This window comes from Abramis brama (assembly GCF_963993115.1).
Source record: "Abramis brama genome assembly, chromosome: 7".
Lineage (NCBI taxonomy): Eukaryota > Metazoa > Chordata > Actinopteri > Cypriniformes > Leuciscidae > Abramis > Abramis brama.
The window spans coordinates 11178722-11195874 of record NC_139969.1 but is presented as its reverse complement, the minus strand read 5'-3'; the positions used below and the strand labels follow the sequence as shown (position 1 = coordinate 11195874).

General features: G+C 38.6%; 2 protein-coding genes across 2 annotated transcripts; one reads left to right on the top strand and one right to left on the bottom strand.

The window, feature by feature from the left end:
• Positions 1 to 1446: 1446 nt before the first annotated feature.
• On the top strand, positions 1447 to 11654 carry LOC311087072 (uncharacterized protein). Its single transcript, XM_084120322.1, has 12 exons — positions 1447 to 2143; positions 2356 to 2451; positions 2649 to 2882; positions 2967 to 3126; positions 3402 to 3461; positions 3849 to 4375; positions 8477 to 9178; positions 9390 to 9485; positions 9683 to 9916; positions 10001 to 10160; positions 10436 to 10495; positions 10820 to 11654. The coding sequence occupies exons 1-12, from the start codon at positions 1553 to 1555 to the stop codon at positions 11350 to 11352; spliced, it is 3453 nt and encodes a 1150-aa protein (XP_083976448.1). The 5' UTR covers positions 1447 to 1552; the 3' UTR covers positions 11353 to 11654.
• A 1506-nt stretch (positions 11655 to 13160) lies between these two features.
• Positions 13161 to 16839, bottom strand: LOC311086418 (uncharacterized protein). The gene is made up of 3 exons (XM_084119301.1): positions 16328 to 16839; positions 16145 to 16223; positions 13161 to 14482 (listed from the first exon to the last, which is right to left on the bottom strand). The coding sequence occupies exons 1-3, from the start codon at positions 16643 to 16645 to the stop codon at positions 13662 to 13664; spliced, it is 1218 nt and encodes a 405-aa protein (XP_083975427.1). The 5' UTR covers positions 16646 to 16839; the 3' UTR covers positions 13161 to 13661.
• Between the last annotated feature and the right edge of the window lie 314 nt (positions 16840 to 17153).

The window sequence follows — 17153 nt, the reverse complement described above, 5'->3', positions numbered from 1 at the left end:
AAGATCCTCTTTGTTTTTCTTATACAGTATATACCACAATCCAACAAATATAAAAGTTACAGTTTCTTGTGCAGTTACTGTAAGTATACTAATGTCTGTCTGATACGCCTCGCATGGGGAAGAACACTAGAAGAACAGCCAATGATGGAATGGATCTAAGGTCTGCTTCCCTTTCCTCCAAGTCTCCTCTGCCTCTGAATGCTTTATAAAGGCTTTAGAATACTGGCTCCCCTTATTCTTTAGAAAGAGCCATATGTTCCAGATGAAGTGTATTTGTAAGTTAGTCGAGCCAGAGCTGGAAAGGGGGAGGCAATTCGTAACTGTAAGGCCCGGTTTCACAGACAGGGCTTAGAATAAACTAGGATTAGGCCTTAGTTCAATTAGGGCATTTTAGTAGCTTTTATTAACGTGCCCTATAAACACAGTGATGTGAATCTTGAGACAAAACAATGACACTGACATATTTAGAGATATATCAGTGCAAGTTGCTTTCAGTTAAACAGCTCAAACATGCATTTTAGTCTGGGACTATCTTAAACCTTGCCTGTGAAACCTGGGGGGAAATGTTTTACTGGATCCATTAAGGATTATTTTATAATTAGGGGTCCAAGCTGTGATATTCATGTTGTCCACTAGAGGCCACCACAGGATAATATTTTAAGCCCAATCTTTCTCAATTTGGACATCGATGCATTGATCCAATTCATTTGTATAAGGTGTACTGATGATAGTGTAGTTTTATATAATTAGTATACATAGAAATATGTAAAATGCTAATAGATCATTACATTTTATTTTATTTTTAAATTAAACACATTTTTAAGTAGCCAGACAGAAGTAAACATAATGCAGTCCATTTAAAATGAAGAGACAATTTTATGTTTTTTACGATTAGATCTATACCTAAAGTTGTGTTGTTTTGAATAATAAAATAAACGTGTGTTTTAAACTGTAAGCATAAGGTTAGGGGGCAACAACACAGAAATAAATTGTAAAAATGAAAAGGGCCTTAAGATAAATGCTCTAGATTAAAGTTTTGATCTGCAAATTATCTTTACATTCATATGAAACTATGTGGCATCCTATGGCGTGATTCAAGAACAGAAAAAGCTAAAAGAAAGAAAAAAAACATTTCCTCAATGAAAAACTTAACCAAGAACTTTTAACTAAATTTATGCTTGACAAGCGTGAGTTTTCACAATTTCTTATGACAATGAATAATTTTCAAGTTCTATAGCGAGATTGTGAGTAGCCTAATTTGAGACGCAGATCATAAATCTGTTGATAAATGTAAACGTTATTGTGCTTTTCGTCCAGAAAAAAACGAAGCTCCACGTTTACTTGTAGGCTTTTTGTTTAATAGGCTACCGGTATGTCGGACTCGTCGACGCATGCGTAACATCACTAGTTTTTTAGTTGACGTGTAAAGGTGTAAACGCCCTCAAACACGGAACCAGGAAACTATTACAGAAAACCAGCACAGGGGAACGTAATTTATTTGTCGTTTAGCTGTTGTAGGCAATTGTCTCTGTCTGTGAGCGCATGCAATAAAATGGCAGAATCCAGTGTTTCTTTGGCTCAAGATCAGTTCAGTTGTTCAATCTGTCTGGATCTACTGAAGGATCCAGTGACCATTCCCTGTGGACACAGTTACTGTATGATCTGTATCACAGGCTGCTGGGATCAGGATGATCAGAAGGGAGTCTACAGCTGCCCTCAGTGCAGACAGACCTTCACTACAAGACCTGTTTTAGCTAAAAACACCATGCTGGCTGAAGTGGTGGAGAATTTGAGGAAGAGAAAACTACAAAACGATCAACTTGATCACTATTACGCTGAACCTGGAGATGTGGAGTGTGATGTCTGTACTGGGGACAAAAACAAAGCCATCAAGTCCTGTCTGGTGTGTCTGGAATCTTACTGTCAGACTCATTTTGAACGTCACAAGGAATTTCACTCAAGAAAGCGACATAAAATGACTGATGCCATTGAAAGACTGCAGGAGATGATCTGCCCTCAACATGACAGACTGCTGGAAATGTTCTGTCGTACTGACCAGATCTGTGTGTGCATGCTGTGTATGGCGAATGAACACAAAACCCATGATACTGTATCGCCTGCTGAAGAGAGGACTGAGAAACAGGTATGAAGCAAGAGCAAATAATTATTTCCTCCTTAATGATATGCCTCCCCATCCCCAAAAAAGTGCCATTGCAATATATCTACCTTTGCAGTGTAGATATCAGTGTAGATGAATGGATAAATAGGAACTAGATTTCAAATTTAGAATTAATAAATTCCATATGTCCACAACAGACAGTCAGACAGTGTTACTGTCATTTTTTTCCCCTACAGAATCACTTGGAAGAGACCAAGAAAAATTTCCAGCAGAGACTCCAGGAGAGACAGAAGGAGCTTGAGGAGCTGAGAGAGGCTGTAGAGTCTCACAAGGTGAGTTTAGAGCAGAAGAACTGCTGGAAGAGCTGTTTCAGACTCAATTAGGACTCTCCTCCAGTCAGTCCGTGAGGAGCCAGTGCTGGAGCTCTTTCAGTCCCACTGAAGCCCACTGTGGGGAACAGGCTGTGTGAGGGACCAGTAAGAGCTGAGTGAATGGACTGGTTCTAATGCGTCTCTGTGTGTCCTAACAGCGCTCTGCACAGGCAGCAGTGGAGGACAGTGAGAGGATCTTTACTGAGCTGATCCGCTCTATTGAGAGAAGCCGCTCTGAGGTGACACAGCTGATCAGAGACCAGGAAAAGACTGCAGTGAGTCGAGCTGAAGAACGACTGGAGCGACTGGAGCAGGAGATTGAGGATCTGAGGAGGAGAGACACTGAGCTGGAGCAGCTTTCACACACAGATGATCACATCCATTTCCTCCAGGTAACAGAGATCTGAAAAACAGAATGTTGTGTTTTAAGAAGCAGGAATCTGATTTTCCTTCTGTTTGTCTTTGTGTCTGTGTAGAGTTTCCAGTCTCTCTCTGTCCCTCCTGGATCTACAGACTCGTCCAGCATCACTGTCAGTTCTCGTCTTTCTTTTGATGATTTAAGAACTTTTGTCTCTCAGTTGCAAGAGAAACTGCAGCATACTTTTGAAGAAGAGAAAGAAAACTTATGTAGAATAGGTAAAGTTTTCATGCATTTACTCCCAGTAATGTCAATATAATGAATGTAATGTAATCCTACAACACACTGCATTAAAATACAGGTGGATAAAAATGTATATTTTTACATTGAAGATGTCTGATGGTTTCCACAGTGCATTTGCCTTTACTCTCGTCAATATAACATCAATATAATGAACATCATAAAAACAATATAATCCTTCAACACAATGCGTTAAAATACAGGATGGAATTTAAATATTTTTACATTGAAGATGTACTGTTGCTTTGCACAGTGAGATACATCGAGGTGATTCCCACCCCTGAATATGAGAGCAGGAATGAGTTCCTACAATGTAAGTATTTTCATATATATAAACATGAGCGCGCACACACACAGAAAGAGGGGATGGAGAGAAAGCCAAAACAGTTGTTTTATTCAAAAAAATAAAAACTATTCTAACTAATACTTTTATATGTGGTACATTTGCTAAAGGTTAAAGATTTAACTTTTTTTTTTTTTTACATACAATCTTGGTCTCTAAAATATAAAAAAATCTATTTGATATATAGGTTAACCTGAAGAGTGAATTTTTATTGTATTTGTGTCAGTGTTATTCATGATTGCATTGTTGCACATCATCAATCACATTTCATTGATTAAAACATGAAACAACAGGTTTATTTGCTGTGATTAATGATTATCACTGAGATTTACTGATTGAAATGTGTTTGGTTTTCAGATTACCAGCGGTTCACTCTGGATTCAGATTCAGCCAGTACATACCTCAGGCTCTCTGAGTTGAACAGAGTGGTCACTAACATAAACAAAGTCCAGCAGTATCCTGATCATCCAGACAGATTTACTCATTTGACTCAGGTGTTGTGCAGAGAGAGTGTGTGTGGACGCTGTTACTGGGAGGTTGAGTGGAGTGGTGAGGTGGAAATATCAGTGTCATATAAGAGCATCAGCAGGGAGGGAGAGGGAGATGAGTGTGACTTTAGATGTAATGATCAGTCCTGGTGTTTGTGCTGCTATTCCAATGACTCCAGTTGCTCATTCTGGCACGATGGCACAGAGACTGAACTCCCTCTACTCTCCAGCTCCTCTAGAATAGGAGTGTATGTGGATCACGGTGCAGGAACTCTGTCCTTCTACAGCGTCTCTGACACAATGACCCTCATTCACAGAGTCCACACCACATTCACTCAGCCTCTCTATCCTGGGATTTGGGCTGGCTCTAATGCACAAGTGAAATTGTGTGATTCAGCATAATAGATTATAGACCTTTCACACATTCAGTGCTTTTTCACTATCACTTTTCACTATTCAAACAGTTCTGAATACTGTGAGGATTGGTTGCATCTCCACTTAAGCACGGTGTGATTACAAACCGCTTTTGTTCAGGATTTCCCTGCACATGCTCAGCTGTGCTGGTGGAATGCCTGTAGTAATGTACTGATGGTATATTAGCCTACATGAAATTAATTTTCTACATGCCTTATTCTTAAGTGACATTATGCTAGCTAACTAGTTAAAAATATCAATATATTATTTGTATAATATTATGTCAATAAATATTATCTGTTGCTAGTCTTCAAACGTTTTCCTGTTATTTTTATCTGTTATCATCCATGGCACGCTCGTTCCAGTGTGTACCTAGAGTATTCATAGATGCCAACTTGTCACCAAGGTAACGTAGTAACAGTAAAAGTTTTATAGGTTCTATTTTCTAAACACTAAATTCTTCATTGCCACTTTAAGAATTGTAACAAACTATTGTGTAAATAAATAATGAAAAGTGGGAGAATTAATTTAGAAGAATATTCATTGACAGTAACAATATGTAAGCCATATTACAGTTTTTCTCAAGTCGCTTTGGTGCATTTCTCACATCACTATTTACATTTGCACAACAGTTAATGCAGTTCTCAAAACAATTAGTACAAACTGCAAAACCTAGTTGATAACCTGCAAAAGCGTGTCACTTGCTCAAAATGGATAGCTCATTCCTCAAAAGCAAGTATTCATGTCAATGAAAGTGTCAGTGTCATCAAGATGAAAAGTCCTGACACCATTGTTTATGAACAAGACTTTGTCATGTTTTCATTATGACAGTTTACTCTGTAAATGTTTTCCAATGCAAAAAAGTCAGATCTTGGTGACACTAAAATGCTCAAGACAGCACTATATACTATTTGCACAGCCATTTGAAAAATACAGTAAAGTTACACATTACTGTATTTAGTGAGGTAACTGAGTACAAGACACTGAATATGTATGTTTCACATTTTTACTGTATATGCTCTTTGCAATTCTAGTTTGTTCACAGCATTGTGCAAAAGAAAAAATACACCCTTATTTACAACAAACATAAACTCCCTTTGGGTAGAGCTGTGCACAACTGTAAACAATATTGCAGTACATATTGGAACTGAACATACAACATACATAGTACTGTAATCATTCATGCACATCCAGACGTTCCTCTCTGTCTGGCCACATAATTTCATCTACATCACAGCGAATATCATCTCTTGCAATGCAGCTTTTTTTACATGGTAAAATTTGCTTGACAGATTTTGACAAGTAGTTCAACATTTTTGTATGTAATGACTCAAGCAATGAAATGAGGACTATTAGTTTTAATGTTATAAAACAGCAGAGAGTTGTATGAAAGCAATTGATGCATGTCCAAAAGCATTTGCAATTTGTTGGAAGGAATGAGAAACTGCTACTATGATGTGCACAAATGACTAAATGTTGTGGAGGTTGAACTAACTGTTGTGCAAATGTAGTAATGTGAGAAAAGCACCAAAGCGACTGAGAAAAACTGTAATTATTCAATTATTCTATTAGGCACACCCCTTCTGATAACTTTTGATAATTAACTCTATCAAATGCCTTAGAGGCGTCAATAAATCCAATTATAACAGAGGAATTTTGTCTTTTATTTAACTCTACTATTTCTTTCAATGCATATATACACAAGTCAGTGCTGTGCCTTAAAGCCAAACTGATTATCTGTGGTAACAAGATATTATTCACCTAATAATCGATCTAATAGAATTCTTTCCAGAACTTTTGATAACACACTGGCCAACGCACTTGGTCTATAGTTGTCCAGACTTCCCAGCTTGCCAGCCTTATGTTTAACAGGTAATGGTACCGACAACATAGACTCTGGCAACAGCCCATGTTTTATCAAACCATATCATATCATTCCTGACATCTTTCCAGAAACCATTTATTATTATGTAACAAATTTTCTGCCATTGAGTCGGCTCTCATCATGTGTTCATGTTTACAGACATATTGAACTGCATATTTATACCTAGCATTAGTAAAAAAAAAATTGTTCCAGAAGAGGCCCCTGTCTGGGCCTATACCTGCTAAGTTCCATGCCTTAAATGCTTTCTTAGCTTCAGTATGGCATCCAGACACATACTTTTTCCACCCTGGCTTACTATTAAATTTCTTATCAGTGCGTACAAAATATGGTCTACTAGCCTCATACACAGCTCCCACAATATTATAGAAATGGTTTAATGTATTTCCATTTATGTGCATGATTATTTTAATCTACAAAGTCAACACCCAAGCACCTGCTGCGTGCTGCGTGACGATGAATCCTTGTGTTGTTTATGCTGCTATTTGCGCATGAAAAACACTAATTTTGTTATTTTTAATTGGTCACAGATCCAGACTTATCCTTTCTAATTTAATTAAATTTAATTCTAATTTAACATGGCATTTAACATAACATAATTCAATTCTAATTTAACATCTTGTCAGTTAGTTTGTTTTGTGTTAGTTTGTTTTGTTAGTTTTGTGTACAAGTTATGTGTTAAAACACATAACTTGTCAGTTCATGTGTTTTATTGGAGAAATATAGTATAGTACAAATAAACTTAGCAGAGATCAAATCATAAGATCCTCTTTGTTTTTCTTATACAGTATATACCACAATCCAACAAATATAAAAGTTACAGTTTCTTGTGCAGTTACTGTAAGTATACTAATGTCTGTCTGATGCGCCTCACATGGGGAAGAACGCTAGAGGAACAGCCAATGATGGAATGGATCTAAGGTCTGCTTCCCTTTCCTCCAAGTCTCCTCTGCCTCTGAATGCTTTATAAAGGCTTTAGAATACTGGCTCCCCTTATTCTTTAGAAAGAGCCATAGGCCTATGTTCCATATGAAGTGTATTTGTAAGTTAGTCGAGCCAGAGCTGGAAAGGGGGAGGCAATTCGTAACTGTAAGGCCCGGTTTCACAGACAGGGCTTAGAATAAACTAGGATTAGGCCTTAGTTCAATTAGGGCATTTTAGTAGCTTTTATTAACGTGCCCTATAAACACAGTGATGTGAATCTTGAGACAAAACAATGACACTGACATATTTAGAGATATATCAGTGCAAGTTGCTTTCAGTTAAACAGCTCAAACATGCATTTTAGTCTGGGACTATCTTAAACCTTGCCTGTGAAACCTGGGGGGAAATGTTTTACTGGATCCATTAAGGATTATTTTATAATTAGGGGTCCAAGCTGTGATATTCATGTTGTCCACTAGAGGACACCACAGGATAATATTTTAAGCCCAATCTTTCTCAATTTGGACATAAATGCATTGATCCAATTCATTTGTATAAGGTGTACTGATGATAGTGTAGTTTTATATAATTAGTATACATAGAAATATGTAAAATGCTAATAGATCATTACATTTTTTTTTTTTAATTAAACACATTTTTAAGTAGCCAGACAGAAGTAAACATAATGCAGTCCATTTAAAATGAAGAGACAATTTTATGTTTTTTACGATTAGATCTATACCTAAAGTTGTGTTGTTTTGAATAATAAAATAAACGTGTGTTTTAATCTGTAAGCATAAGGTTAGGGGGCAACAACACAGAAATAAATTGTAAAAATGAAAAGGGCCTTAAGATAAATGCTTTAGATAACTAAAGTTGTGATCTGCAAATTATCTTCACATTCATTTGAAACTATGTGGCATCCTATGGCGTGATTCAAGCACAGAAAAAGCTAAAAGAAAAAAACATTTCCTCTTTGAAAAACGTAGGGACGTCTCCACAATTATTAACCAAGAACTTTTAACCAAATTTATGCTTGACAAGCGTGAGTTTTCACAATTCCTTATGACAATGAATACGTTTCAAGTTCTATAGCGAGATTCTGAGTAGTCTAATTTGAGACGCAGATCATAAATCTGTTGAGAAATGTAAACGTTATTGTGCTTTTCGTCCAGAAAAAGACCTAAGCTCCACGTTTACTTGTAGGCTTTTTGTTAGACGCTATGTCGGACTCGTCGACGCATGCGTAACATCATAGTTTTTTAGTTGACGTGTAAACGCCCTCAAACACGGAACCAGGAAACTATTACAGAAAACCAGCACAGGGGAACGTAATTTATTTGTCGTTTAGCTGTTGTAGGCAATTGTCTCTGTCTGTGAGCGCATGCAATAAAATGGCAGGATCCAGTGTTTATTTGGCTCAGGATCAGTTCAGTTGTTCAATCTGTCTGGATCTACTGAAGGATCCAGTGGGCATTCCCTGTGGACACAGTTACTGTATGATCTGTATCACCGGCTGCTGGGATCAGGATGATCAGAAGGGAGTCTACAGCTGCCCTCAGTGCAGACAGACCTTCACTACAAGACCTGTTTTAGGTAAAAACACCATGCTGGCTGAAGTGGTGGAGAAACTCAAGAAGACAAAACTACAAGCTCCTGCTCAGTGTTACACTGAATCTGGAGACGTGGAGTGTGACGTCTGTACTGGGGACAAAAACAAAGCCATCAAGTCCTGTCTGGTGTGTCTGGAATCTTACTGTCAGACTCATTTTGAACGTCACGAGGAATTTCACTCAAGAAAGCGACATAAAATGACTGATGCCATTGATAGACTGCAGGAGATGATCTGCCCTCTACATGACAGACTGCTGGAAATGTTCTGTCGTACTGACCAGATCTGTGTGTGCATGCTGTGTATGGCGAATGAACACAAAACCCATGATACTGTATCGCCTGCTGAAGAGAGGACTGAGAAACAGGTATGAAGTAAGAGCAAAGAGTAAACTTATTTCCTCCTTAATGATATGCCTCCCCATCCCCATCCCCAAAAAAGTGCCATTGCAATATATCTACCTTTGCAGTGTAGATGAATGGATAAATAGGAACTAGATTTCAAATTTAGAATTAAAAAAATCCCATATGTCCACAACAGACAGTCAGACAGTGTTACTGTCATTTTTTCCCATACAGGATCACTTGGAAGAGACCAAGATAAATTTCCAGCAGAGACTCCAGGAGAGACAGAAGGAGCTTGAGGAGCTGAGAGAGGCTGTAGAGTCTCACAAGGTGAGTTTAGAGCAGAAGAACTGCTGGAAGAGCTGTTTCAGACTCAGTTAGGACTCTCCTCCAGTCAGTCCGTGAGGAGCCAGTGCTGGAGCTCTTCCAGTCCCACTGAAGCCCACTGTGGGGAACAGGCTGTGTGAGGGACCAGTAAGAGCTGAGTGAATGGACTGGTTCTAATGCGTCTCTGTGTGTCCTAACAGCGCTCTGCACAGGCAGCAGTGGAGGACAGTGAGAGGATCTTTACTGAGCTGATCCGCTTCATTGAGAGAAGCCGCTCTGAGGTGACACAGCTGATCAGAGACCAGGAAAAGATTCTTATAAGTCAAACTGAAGGACTCTTGAAGAGACTGGAGCAGGAGATTGAGGATCTGAGGAGGAGAGACACTGAGCTGGAGCAGCTTTCACACACAGATGATCACATCCATTTCCTCCAGGTAACAGAGATCTGACAAGCAGAATGTTGTGTTTTAAGAAGCAGGAATCTGATTTTCCTTCTGTTTGTCTTTGTGTCTGTGTAGAGTTTCCAGTCTCTCTCTGTCCCTCCTGGATCTACAGACTCGTCCAGCGTCACTGTCAGTTCTCGTCTTTCTTTTGATGATTTAAGAACTTTTGTCTCTCAGTTGGAAGAGAAACTGCAGCATACTTTTGAAGAAGAGAAAGAAAACTTATGTAGAATAGGTAAAGTATTCATGCATTTACTCCCAGTAATGTCAATATAATGAATGTAATGTAATCCTACAACACACTGCATTAAAATACAGGTGGATAAAAATGTATATTTTTACATTGAAGAAGTCTGATGGTTTCCACTGTGCATTTGCCTTTACTCTTGTCAATATAACATCAATATAATGAACATCATAAAAACAATATAATCCTTCAACACAATGCATTAAAATACAGGATGGAATTTAAATATTTTTACATTGAAGATGTACTGTTGGTTTGCACAGTGAGATACATCGAGGTGATTCCCACCCCTGAATATGAGAGCAGGAATGAGTTCCTACAATGTAAGTATTTTCATATATACTGTATAAACATGAGCGCGCACACACACAGAAAGAGGGGATGGAGAGAAAGCCAAAACGGTTGTTTTATTCAAACAAATAAAAACTATTCTAACTAATACTTTTATATGTGGTACATTTGCTAAAGGTTAAAGATTTAACCATTTTTTTTTTACATACAATCTTGGTCTCTAAAATATTTGTGTCAGTGTTATTCATGACATCATCAATCACATTTCATTGATTAAAACATGAAACAACAGGTTTATTTGCTGTGATTAATGATTATCACTAAGATTTACTGATTGAAATGTGTTTGGTTTTCAGATTACCAGCGGTTCACTCTCAATTCAGACTCAGCCCATAAATGCCTCAGGCTCTCTGAGTTGAACAGAGTGGTTACTAACATAAACAAAGCCCAGCGGTATCCTGATCATCCAGACAGATTTACTCATTTGTGTCAGGTGTTGTGTCGAGAGAGTGTGTGTGGACTCTGTTACTGGGAGGTTGAGTGGAGTGGTAAAGTGGATATATCAGTGTCATATAAGAGCATCAGCAGGAAGGGAGAGGGAGATGAGTGTGAGTTTGGAATTAATGACCAGTCCTGGTGTTTGTACTGTGATTCCAATGACTCCAGTTGCTCATTCTGGCATAATAACGAAAAGACTGAACTCCCTGTAGTCTCCAGCTCCTCTAGAATAGGAGTGTATGTGGATCACAGTGCAGGAACTCTGTCCTTCTACAGCGTCTCTGACACAATGACCCTCATTCACAGAGTCCACACCACATTCACTCAGCCTCTCTATCCTGGGATTCGGGTTGGCTCTAATGCACAAGTGAAATTGTGTGATTCAGCATAATAATTATAGACCTTTCACACATTCAGTGCTTTTTCACTATCAGGTCAAACAGTTCTGAATACTGTGAGGATTGGTTGCATCTCCACTTAAGCACGGTGTGATTACAAACCGCTTTTGTTCAGGATTTCCCTGCACATGCTCAGCTGTGCTGGTGGAATGCCTGTAGTAATGTACTGATGGTATATTAGCCTACATGAAATTAATTTTCTACATGCCTTATTCTTAAGCGACATTACGCTAGCTAACTAGTTAAAAATATATGATTTGTATAATATTATGTCAATAAATGTAATTTGTTGCTAGTCTGCAAATGTTTTCCTGTTATTTTTATCTGTAATTATCCATGGCGCGCTCGTTCCAATGTGTACCTAGAGTATTCATAGATGCCAACTTGTCACCAAGGTAAGGTAGTAAAAGTTTTATAGGTTCTATTTTCTAAACACTAAATTATTCATTGTCATTTTAAGAATTGTAATTTTAGAGTAACAATCTCTTGTGTAAATAAAATATGAAAAGTGAGAGAATTGATTTAGAAGAATATTCATTGACAGTAACAATATGTAAGACTATATTAATTATTTAATTGACATACCATATGACCATCATTGTTCTCTTGATTGAATGTTGGTAATACATCTTTATTAGGTTGAATGAATGGGTCGTGTAGTTATGCTTAGTTTTTTTTCTGCTTCAATTGCTCCACCATCATCCCCATTCCAAAGAAACCCAAGACTGAATGACTACAGACCTGTTGCTTAAATATCTGTGGTCATGAAGTCATTTGAGAGACTGGCGCTAGCCCACCTGCAGGACATCACTGGAACCTTCTAGACACACTGTAGTTTGCTTATTGAGCAAACAGATCCATGGATGACGCACTACATCCAGCAACATCTAGACAAACAAATTACTTAAGGAATCCTGTTCGTGGACTTTAGTTCGTCCTGCACAAACAGCACGGGTGCTCCACAAGAATGTGTGCTCTCTCCCCACTACACAAATGACTGCACCTCTACAGACCCCTCTGTTCAACTCCTGAAGCGTGCAGACGACACCACAGTAATTGGCCTTATCCAGGATGGCGATGAATCTGCGTACAGAAGATAGATCCAGCTGACTATCTGGTGCAGTCACAACAACCTGGAGTGGAACATACTCAAACCAGTGGAGATGGTAGTAGACTTGAGGAGGAACACCCCAGCACTCCCCCACTCATCATCATGAACAGCACTGTGGCCGCCGTGAAGTTCTTCAAGTTCCTGGGTAGGGTTGCACCAGCCATTCGTAATTTATCACTTTAATTGGAACGTAAAGTCCACACTAATGGCTTAGTAAATACTAGCTAGTTTGTAACTTACGCCAAAAATGAAAATTCTGTCATAATTTACTCACTATGAAGTTGTTCCAACCCTGTATGAATTTCTCTCTTCTGCTGAACACAAAAGAAGATATTCTGAAGAATTTTGGTAACCAAACACTGACTTCTATAGTATGGAAATCGATAGGGCCCATCACCTGTTTAGTTACCAATAAAATATCTACTTTTGTACTCTCAGTAAACAAGTAATGCATAGTGGCATAATATGACCTTTACCCTCAATATTCCAATAGCAGCCTTCAAATACGTGCGACAAAGTTGTTGAAATGCTGTGAATTTCAGTTTATCCTTCATTTTAACGGTATAAATAGTTATGATACTACTTAATCATGATCCTAATAGGTACAACACAATAGTATACTGTCATATGACACAGAATAATCTATTTCTTTTCAAACACATCAACAACATTGATGCTACAAATAAAAGAATTTGGAAATTTTTCAAGACAAATTCCTGAAATAACCATTTATTTCTATTAAATACAACACAGACAAATCCAGTTAGTGTTTCTGCTGTGACTAGCTGCAAATATATATGTATAATCTATAATTATATCTAATTTAGATCATAACAAACTCTTTAAACAACATATCCTGTACATTTTAGGTACATCTGCAATTCAGGTGAAATTGCGTATTTCATGTTAAAGGTATTAAAAACCTGTGCTAACACCGACTTTCTAGTGTACGCTTGTTGGGTCCATGTAGTTTCCCTGCAGTGTGTATATAATGTATAATGCATCTCACTGCTTTAGTTTTTGCAAAATAATGACCAGTAAAAAGGGCCTGAACACTGCAAAATTACACTTGGAATTGGCATACTGAATGTCTTTATCAATTCTTCTGAGTGGTTGCAGGACACTTCCAAACAACAACAAAAAGCTACAAAAATGATGTCCTGCATTCTCTGTTGTGAGTGTGTGCATCTTTCAGGGCAACGTGTCCTGCTGTGTGTTAGTCTGTATATGAGAGAGTGCGTGTAAGTCAGGGTGGTGTTTCTTGGTGTGTATGCGCAGGTACTGTTTGCCTGCGAATCGTTTTCCACAGCGGGTGCACTCGTACGGCCTCTCTCCGGTGTGGACAGTCTGGTGAGCCGTGAGGTGTCCCGACTGCGTGAAACGCTTCCCGCACTGCTCACAGCGATACGGCCGTTCTCCAGTGTGAATGCGCATGTGCGTGTCCAAACTCTGCGATGTGGTGAAACTCTTCCCGCAGATTGAGCAGATGAAGTGTCGCTTGCCGACTCCACCCCCCCGTAGAGCGCCCAACCGCCCATAGAGACCCAGCCCTGAGACGTTACCCAGAGCAACGAGCCGCTGTGCGGCAAACAAGGGAGAATTATGGGATACAAAAGAGTCTGACCCACCAATCCTCTGTGGTGAGGTCTGCAAGTGTGTGAGTGTGCTACGGACAGAGTGTGCGGCCCAATCGGATACCGGGTCCAGATCAGTCTTCGCACACAAGTCTTCCTGAAACACTCGATGGAGATGGGAAGCGCGAGTATCCGACATGGTTTGAGCAAGGGAGAAGGAAGCGTTATCCGAAACAGACAAGTCGACGCTGGAGTGCTGCGACTCATCGGCGCCGGAGTGCGTGTCTGCAAACGTGAGCGTATGGGAGTGTGTGTCATGGTCAGGGGAGTGTGAGAGTGTGTGAGAGTCCTGTCCCGAGAGCTCAGCAACATCTAGTTTAGGAGAGTCGTGAGCTACCGCAGAGACACTTTCACCTTCGTCCTCATCGTCATCGTCATCTGTTAAGAAACAAACAGTGTGAACACACCACACTCATTTTCTAAAAGGGTCTGCATGGACTTTCAGGGTCATTCCGGGTACATTTTCATGTCCCCATCATACATGCACTGATATATTAGATCATTTTGAGTAAAATTGATAAAGTAAAAAACTGTTCACGGGGCTTTTATTATTATTATTATTACCATATTATTATTTTTTACAAAGTAAAAGTTTGTAAAAAAAAAAAAGAAAAAAAGTATGAATTACTAAAAAGTGAAAATAATAATTTGAAAGCAATAAAAGTCAGCTTTGGCTTGCTCAGTTGGGGCTTAAAAGACAATTATTATTCAGAAAATATTACCTAACACGATCAGATAAGAACACAAAAATCTTAACTGAGCTGAATAATGATGCTATTGTCTTCTGTAGAGCTGCTTTATAGCGGAAATTGAAGTCGTTTCATAATTGGTACACTGCATCACTCAAACTATTACTGAACTAAATTGAATTAACATTGAACTGAATAATGATGCTATTGTTTTGAAGAGCAGCTTTATAGCTGAAATTCAAGTTGTTTCATAATTTATGAACTTGGCAACAATGACACTGTTGTTGAAGTGAACTGATCTGAATAAAGACACTATAGTCTTCTGTAGATCTACTTTATAGCTGAAATCAAGGTTGTGTCATACATTATGAACTTTGCAACATTAATACTGTTATTTTCCTGTTTATTACCATGGAGCTGCTTTGACACCTTTGGCCTGCTCAGTTGGGGCATAAAAGACAATTCATATTATCAAAAATATTATCGATCTAACTGTACTGACGGGATCAGATCGAACACAAAAACCTGAACTGAGCTTAATAATGAAACCATTGTCTTTTGCAGAGCTGCTTTATAGCTGAAATTGAAGTCGTTTCATAATTGATTCATAAACTCTGCCACATCGACACGGCTACTGAACTGAATTGAATCAACACTGAACCGAATTGAGCTGAATAGTGACATTATTGTCTTCTGCACAGCTGCTTTATAGCTGAAATTGACATTGTTTCATAATTAATGAACTGCAAAACTGACACTTACTGAACTGAATTGAATCAACATTGACCTGAATATAACTGAACAACGGCACTATTGTCTTCTGTATAGCTGAAATTGAAGTTGTTTCATAATTGATGAACTTTGCGACATTAATGCTGTTATTCTCCTCTTTATTACCATGAAGCTGCTTTGAAATGAAGACTTGAATAAATGTGACTTGAAGTTGACAATATGAATTCGTCACACTAATTTTGAAGGAGTAGACATGGACATTCAGGCTCATTCCTAGTATGCAGTACATTTTCATATTCCCATCATAGATTTTTATCATAATTAGTTAGTAATTGTTTTTTAATAAGGTTCAATGTTTTTAAAATCAAAAAGTGTGAAATACAGAAAAAATATAATGTAAAAATGTCTATTTAACAAGGCAATGTGCATACTTTAGAAGTAAAATAATCTTAAAATTATGAACGTTGAAATTATTGAATTGCCTCAAATCCTTGTGTGAACCGTGGCATTTGTTTAGATTTTTAGTTCTGAGCTTTGTCAAAATCTGGTGAAGCATTTTTTTCAACACATGCATATAAATATTCATTTTTAAAGTTAGATCATGCATAGAAGTACTCACCAACCAGTGGCGGCTGCTCGAGACCTTCCTCTTTGATTTGCATTTGGATCAGACCTCCTCCATCACGAAACTCACGCGCCTGTAATCCGATAAATAACAAATAATAATCGCTTTTACACACAGATATACATTGCTTCCACTTTATTCACAAAAACGCACACACAAAATAAATGGTAATCTAACCTCTGACACTGCACCCCGGCTGGTGGACTCTCCGCCTCCGGACGTTTTTCTGCTCACTAGCGACTCGCGTGCACTACTGTCACACCGACCGTCTCGCGCTACGGTTGTCTCGTCGCTGAACCCCCGCGCCGCAACGATAGACTCTATGAGTTGCAGTTTCCGTCGGAGCTCCTCGTTCTCCTTCTGATGGCGTGAGATCTCGATGTGTAAAACGGCGTAACCGTCGTCCACAAGCTCGCAGATTTCTGCCACCGCCGCACGAGTCAGGGTCTCCATGATGGTCGCGAGCTGGGTGTGAAACGCCCGGTAATTCGCCATCCTTCGCGCTCCTCTGCGTTTGGGCCGCCTGTAGGTCCCGCGGACAAGTGTGTGTGTTGCAATACAACTTTAGGTTACGGTGACAGCTGCTTTCGTTGTCCGTAAGGTGAGACTGTCCTGTGTTGTTTTTATTTTCTGCCTGAAACGGTGTAAACGCTCCGAGACTGTTGCTAGTGGAGGCTGATGTCGTTTCCGGGGGCTTCGCTCAGATGTTGTCAAAATAAAAGTCACATGTAGACTATTTTTGTACTGTTCAAACTTAATCAGAAACTGTAAACTGCTAATAAATAACAATGTATTTATTATAATTATTTATTTTAACAGTGTTATTATTATTAAAATATATTTAAACAATTGTACTTGCTGAAAACAGTTTTCTTCATAAATCGTTAACAACAACTTAATAAGGACAGACAGAACATTGTGGATGCTGCAAATTGCCTATTTGTTTACACTGGAGCAGGCAAAAAAATAACAATAATAATTTATATATATATATAGTGACAGC

Bases quoted from the DNA above. Each gene is read 5' to 3' on its own strand.
- LOC311087072 (XM_084120322.1), top strand. From the start codon at position 1,553: ATGGCAGAATCCAGTGTTTCTTTGGCTCAAGATCAGTTCAGTTGTTCA. The intron at 2,452-2,648 runs GTGAGTTTAGAG...GTGTCCTAACAG, and splicing joins AGGCTGTAGAGTCTCACAAG to CGCTCTGCACAGGCAGCAGT. The intron at 9,179-9,389 runs GTATGAAGTAAG...TTTCCCATACAG, and splicing joins AAGAGAGGACTGAGAAACAG to GATCACTTGGAAGAGACCAA.
- LOC311086418 (XM_084119301.1), bottom strand. From the start codon at position 16,645: ATGGCGAATTACCGGGCGTTTCACACCCAGCTCGCGACCATCATGGAG. The intron at 16,224-16,327 runs GTTAGATTACCA...ATCGGATTACAG, and splicing joins GCCGGGGTGCAGTGTCAGAG to GCGCGTGAGTTTCGTGATGG. The intron at 14,483-16,144 runs GTGAGTACTTCT...GTTTCTTAACAG, and splicing joins CGAGCAGCCGCCACTGGTTG to ATGACGATGACGATGAGGAC.